This window comes from Microtus oregoni, unplaced genomic scaffold, assembly GCF_018167655.1.
Source record: "Microtus oregoni isolate MIOR12 unplaced genomic scaffold, Mior012 000099F_ref0000060, whole genome shotgun sequence".
Classification (NCBI taxonomy): Eukaryota; Metazoa; Chordata; class Mammalia; order Rodentia; family Cricetidae; genus Microtus; species Microtus oregoni.
This window is the reverse complement of record NW_024544712.1, coordinates 3,824,816-3,831,561: the sequence shown is the minus strand read 5'-3', so window position 1 is coordinate 3,831,561 and position 6,746 is coordinate 3,824,816. Positions and strand designations below refer to the sequence as shown.

At 41.3% G+C, this 6,746-nt stretch overlaps 1 protein-coding gene across 1 annotated transcript; it reads right to left on the bottom strand.

The window, feature by feature from the left end:
• Positions 1 to 4,363: 4,363 nt before the first annotated feature.
• Positions 4,364 to 6,295, bottom strand: LOC121443077 (ATP-dependent RNA helicase DDX18-like). Its single transcript, XM_041644760.1, has one exon. It carries the CDS (start codon positions 6,293 to 6,295, stop codon positions 4,364 to 4,366), a length of 1,932 nt encoding a protein of 643 aa, XP_041500694.1.
• Positions 6,296 to 6,746: the final 451 nt, after the last annotated feature.

Here is a 6,746-nt window from a genome sequence, read left to right as displayed (position 1 = left end):
TCTTGGTGATAGTCATTCTTATTGCAAACATTCTAGGATCTTCACCTGCTTTAAATTACTGAAAACACATGGCTTAGAACTCTGTAGTTATTTATCCATATAACTGAATTACCGTCTTCTTTCATTCTATAATAATCCTATTCTTAGCTCTCAGAACCCTTGAACCAGTCTTGACTTGGGGATGTTTCAGATGAATTCTGTGAACCAACTTAAATCAAGAGTTTTTTTTTCCTTTGAAATTTATGCGTTCTTCAGTTGTATAACTAAAAATATTAATTTATAATTTATGCAAAGTTTTACCCTTTATGTTATATATGCAGTCATTACAATCATAACATTGTAGAGATACATACCTGAACACACACAGGAATGGCAAATCTGTAGCAAAATGGTTTGAATAGATACATTGCAATAAATGAGGGTGCTTTATTGTTTGAAACAGTTGGTCAATTTATCATATTTGAACATGGACAGGCCTTTGTTCCCCAGTATTGTATAGGGTTTTGTTTGTTTCTTGGTCATTTTTTAGCTAGCTTTTCAATATGTTCTCCATGTCATTATTGATGGTGTACATCTATTAACTTGGGTGTATTGGTCTTGTTTCAGTGACGTCATTGCTTTTGCCTTAGTTCCAAGAAGCCTTAAACTGAAAAGGTTAAATTTGTAGACAGGAGGTCCTTTATACTATTAATAGCCTGGCGTAGTCCTTTTCTATGTTTAGGAATCTTCTTCATTTTCTTATCTTACTTGTCCTTGAAAACTTCCTGCATGATATTAAACATGGGCATCTTTTAAAGGACCACTCTTTAACCTGACCATGATAAAGTGGTCAGCTTCTACTGTGTCTTTCTAATAGTTGTATTCTGATTTCAACCTGGATCCTTCTAAAACTTTGTAAAATCTATCTTAGCATTTGTTGGGATGATTGATCATTTTCCTTTTTCCTTTAGTATAAATGCACTGAGAATTCCATTAATAGCTTTCCTAATGTTGAACTTCCTTGAATTCCTGGGATTAAACTTACTTGATCATGATTCATTATTATGGAGTTTTTTATTTACTTAGCTTATAATCATGCTTCATAAAAAAATTTATTGGCTGAGTATACCAAAATATCTAATGAACTTTGAAATTGTTTGAAATTAAAGCTTGTCACACAAATTACCTAGTTGGTCATACTGTTCATTTTTCCAAATAATTCCATTCTATGTCGACATGAGCTACAAAATTTATTCCTAAGAGAGAGAAAAAGAGATAGTTTCCTAGCTGTGTAGGCAGTATCTGTTTGGTAATTCAGCCGGTATTTAATATTGCATAGTCCTCTGGCTTATATTGGAGTTCCATGACTTACATCCAGGGTACATGATGACATTATCTGAGTTCCAATGTGTTTGAGTATCCCTTCCCCAAGGACCCTGCATGAATAGCCTTTCTATTTGATTGTCCCTACTTAGTACCTACAGCTTCTATTGGCAGATGTTCCATGTCCCCAGAATAGCCAACATAGATGGAGTTTCTGTGAAAACTTAGGCTTCATCTTCATAGCTACAAGCATCAGTTCCTTGGGACTTCCCTGCGAATGTCTGATTCTATTACACATTGCTTCAAAAACTTGGAGAAAGCTCTCAGAACCCCATAGCTCCTGAATTCTGCATATCTAACAAGCATCCTATGACACCAAGTTATACTATTATCTTGAGGTATACCTGCATCCTCTTGTGCCTCCAAGTACCTGTGTGACTGTCGTTGGGAAAACATGTTCCTAGGCTTCTGTTTCTCAGAAGGGACCGCAGGCAGCACTCTTTCCCAATTTAAGTCTCTCTAATTTGCAGCCTGGTGGCGTTGACAGATGGGACTTTGCCCTCCGTGTACCTTTCCTGTCGTACCTAATTTTTCCTTCATTGTGCCAATCGCTATAATAGTCACAGCCGCTTTGTCAGCACCTGCCTTGCTTGCAATTGTGCGGGTGTTCACTCTCTTTTCCTTGCCAAAATGAATGTTCCCTACGGATGTGCTCATCTTTTTCTCCTGTCCTCTCACTGTGAATTCGGCTAACAGTGCCCATCACTAACCAGGCCACAGCTAAAGCAACGTCATCTCTTGACATTCTCTCCACCAAGCTGATAAGCTCACTGTTTATGAATGCAGACGCCATTCAAATTGTCAGGACATGGGCAGAATGCAGTCAGATTCTTTGCCTCTGGGCCAGTTCCTGATAGGGTCCTCATGGCTCCCTGAACCTTCTTGGACACAGTCTTTTCTGTCTTCTATGTTGTCTGCACTGTAGCATTCTGGTTTATATCAGAATGACCCACTACAGAATTCTTTGGCTTCTCTAGCCCATAGCTGTAAAGCCTTCCAAATTTTTCTCATGAGTCACTTCTGAAAGGCCATGAGCCATGTGATCAGGTTTGTCTGAATAGCAGCCCCATTTCTCTGGTACTGACTTCATGAAGATTCTCGTGGCCATGAGGAAATACTGACAAGTACCTGTTTGTTCATGGTTTCACAAGGACTCCGGTCCATCATTCTGGAGAAGGCATGGCAGAGCAGCTCCATGACCATGGGAAAATGGTCTTATCTCTTCGTATGGTAGCTGAACCCAGAAACACAGGCTTCTGTTAGAAGCAGACACAACCTACACAACCAACTCCTTCTAACTCCGGTGTATGCCAAATTGACCACATTTACAAAAAATTTCAGAGCCTCCCAAAACAGAATCACTCTTTGAAGGCCAAATATTCAAACACACTTACCTTTAATTCACACATTGCAAAACTATCTTGTACCGTGTGTCAGTCATCTTTTCTTTACCGTGACAGAATGTGCCAGATTAACAACTTAGAAGGAGAAAAGATGTGTTTCATTAGCTCATGGGTTCAACGTTGCAGACTAGGGTCAGATGGTTATGTTGATGTCAGGCTTACGGCAGGACAGAAAATTATGGCAGGAACATAGGTTAGAAAAAGCCTGTAGTCCTGCCTCAAGTGACGTGGCAGACTTTGTTGACTGCCCATGGGACCTCACCCTCTCTGAGGAATAGGTGCGGAGTGGGGTGGGAGAAAAAGGAGTAGCCGGAGAGGAAACTGGGATTGGTATGTAAAATAAAGAAAGATTGTTTAAAAAAATAAAAATGAAAATGAAAAAAAATCAAAAAGCCAAAAACAAAAAAGAAGCCTGACATGTCATTATAACCAGAGAGTAAGTGAGTGTGTGGAGCGGGGGCTGGTTGTAGTTGGACAAGATATAAGGATGCATCCTCAGTAAACAAGTTCCTCAGTTAGTCCTCATCTTCCATTTCTACCACCTGCCAATAGCTCAATCCGCTATGAACTCATCAATAGACTAGCCTGGCAATCCAATCACCACTTACTAAAACTACCTGCAGTCTGAGGTGCAAGCCTTAACCACAGGAGACTTTTGAAGAAGCATTTACACCCAAATTGCAACTAGAGGACTCTGTGAGGAGGGAGACTGTGCAGGTTGTACCTAGAAGCCTAAGAGCCAGATGTGCCTCTACCACTGCTCACGAGACAGGTGGACCTCGGGCATATTTCCAACAACCTACTACCCTCATCTGTAAAGTGATGGAGACTCACTGTTTGGTGGGATGATTATTAGGGGAAATTTCTGTGCAGGATTGATAAAGAACCCCGAACATATAAATATGTCCAATCAGTAATGTGTCATTTCATACACTTCATTTGCTGTCAGTTTCTTTGCTCTAATTTGTAAGTCTTCATAACAAGCAAGCGTGTGATAACTGCAAGCTTTGAAAAGAGTTTATTGTGTGCATGTCTTTTGCTTTTTAACAATTTAGTACATTTTTGTAACTACACATATACATATCTACATATATAAATAATATCACCAAAATAACTGTACATCATTTTTAGCACTTCAGAAAGTTCATACTTTTTCCTCTTATCCACCTAGCTGACCCTAAGCTATGAGGAGTCTATTTTCTGTTTCTGTGAATTCTTCAACAAGTTCTGGACATTTCATAAAAATGCAGTCATGCCATGTTTGGGCATTTTTAATCAGCTTCTTCCATTTATTAAAGGTTTTATCCCTCTTGTTGCATGTATGACTAATACTCTGCTATATGGATGTATTACAACCATTTATACATTCTTCCTTCCAGATGCTTCTATCTTTTTTCTTAAATTTATTTATTTATTTATTATGAATACAATACTCTGCCTGCATGTGTGCCTGCACCCCTGAAGAGGGCACCAGATCTCATTGTAGATGGTTGTAAGCCACCATGTGGTTGCTGGGAATTGAACTCAGGACCTCTGGAAGAAGAGTCAGTCCTCTTAACTGCTGAGCCATCTCTCTAGCCCCAACTTCTATCTTTTGATTATATACAGTTATGCACTTTCTTTGTTTTCTGGTAGCCAAATCCACCGCCACCTCCTCTCTTTTTAAGCTTGCCATCATGGCTGCTCACGTTCAGATCAACGAAGGGAGGAACCTTAAAGCCAAAGGACAGAGCCACCTGAGGCAAGTTTAAGTTGTTCACATCGAAGATCTGCTTGAGAGAGTGGGAGTCGTAGGTTCGTATGTAGGACTTGTATGCTTCCTGCGCGGACTTATGGAGAAAATAGTTCTTTTCGATCAGCTTTTCCAGCTGAGACTGAATATCAGAAACTTTAGACCAGGAAAAGTCGAACTGATTCAGTGGAACCTTGGATTGCTTCAAGTAACGAAGGAAACCCAACTCTTCAGGGCGCAGGATGAGCAGGGCATGCCCTCTTCCGTTCAGGCCCCGAGCTGTTCTACCCACACGATGAATGTATTCCTTGGGGTCATCGGGAGGGTCATACTGAACAATCCAGTCGACTTCAGGGATGTCCAGCCCTCTGGCTGCCACATCTATGCACAGCAGTATCCCTGAATCTGCATTGCAGAATTGGAAGAACGTGGTTGTTCGCTTATTTTGCTTTTGCCTTCCATGGATGGCCAAGACAGGCAGGTCGATGTAGTTCAGTAGCTCGTAGTGGTACTTCACAGACATACACGATGAAAAGAAGACCATCACTTTCTTCTTCCGGTTCTTCTTAAGGAATGTGAAGAGCAGAAGGAACCTCTTCTCAGAGGGACACACAACATATCCCTGCTCAAGTCCATCCACTGTGGCAACTTCTTTATCATCATCAACACCCACATACAATGACTCTTTTTTCAGAGAAATTCTTGCCAAGTCTTCAACTTTTCGAGTTTGTGTGGCAGAAAAGAGCATGGTTTGCCTGCGTACTGGCAAAAGTTTAATAATTTGCTTTAATTCCTCTTCAAATCCAACATCCAAGATACGATCAGCCTCATCAATAACAAGACACTGAAGGTTCTTGTACATGAACCCTGGAGTATTCTGCATGTGGTCTAGAAGCCGGCCGGGGGTGGCCACGACAATGTTGATGCCGTTAGTGAGCTTCTGCGCTTCAGCAGACCTGTTGCTGCCACCCATGATCAGCCCGTACGTGTGAACATGGTGCGTCATCAGTTCCTTAAGAACACCAAAGGTCTGCATGGCCAGTTCTCTGGTAGGAGAGAGAATCAGGACTCCTGTTCCATTCCTGGGCATAAACTTTAACTTCACAATGAGCTCGATCACAGGGATGAGGAAAGCCAGAGTTTTGCAACTGCCGGTTTTAGCAGCTGCTAGAAGATCCCTGCCTTCCAGAAGTGGCCTGATACTTTTATGTTGGATCTCAGTCATGCGCTTGAAGCCCATTTCCTCTATAGCCTTCAGAGTGTTTTCATTGACGAGGTTAGACAAGGAAGCAAACAAAGTGTCCTCAAAAGCCCCTGTCAGCCCCAGGGGCAGGCTGGGCACTTCCTTGTCATCTGGCTTCTCCACAGCATCTTCTGTTTCAAGAGCCACAGTGCTTTCTTCAGTTTTTGCTTTTTTGGTGTCAGGCTCTGCGTCATTTGCCATTTTCCCCTTTTTCTTCTTCTTTTTCTTTTTTGATTCTGAATCAGGAGATGGCGCTGCTGCTGTTTCTCCATTGGTTAAAGCAGTAGGTTTCTGGGGTAACTTTTCAACTTTCGAGTTTTCCACTGTCTCTTCAGGCATGCCTCCACTTTGTGCTTCTGCTGAGCCCACCCTTGCAGCATGCTTTATTGCTTTCTTAACTTTTCTGACCTTTACCTCTTCTTTGGGCACATCTTCATTGGAAGATTGGGATAGGCTCGTGTTTGATGCTTCTTGCAGCTTCAGGTTTCGCTGCCGCAGCTTGATGTTCCGCTTCTCGATCTTCTTGCGCAGGAGTTTCATCTGTAAGTGCGACATGTTGGCCGGGCCGCGCTAGCAGGCTGCACTGAGCAGTAGCTCTTCTCTATGCCTTTTAAAGTAAGCAAGCAGAGAAATTCTTTAATCTGCCTTTGAAACTGTTTTCTTTTTCCCAATGGGCTAACAATGGCCTAAATGTTCTTTAAGAAAAATTTCCTTGAATAGAAGAAGTAGCCTATTTGATCTGGAAAGCAAAACAAATGATCCAGCTCATCCATCTAATGGGAAATAGTATCCCATTATTTTGGTTAGGAAACCTCTACTTTGTGTCTTCTGGCCTTAGGAAGTGAATTGGAGTTGCCCCAAACACCCAACTGCTGGGACCCTGGGACTCTATCTTGCCTGAGAAAACCTCTAGTGTATATATATATATATATATATATATATATATATATATATATATATACACATATATATTCCTCTTGGCCTTTGTTTGTTTCGTATTTGGATG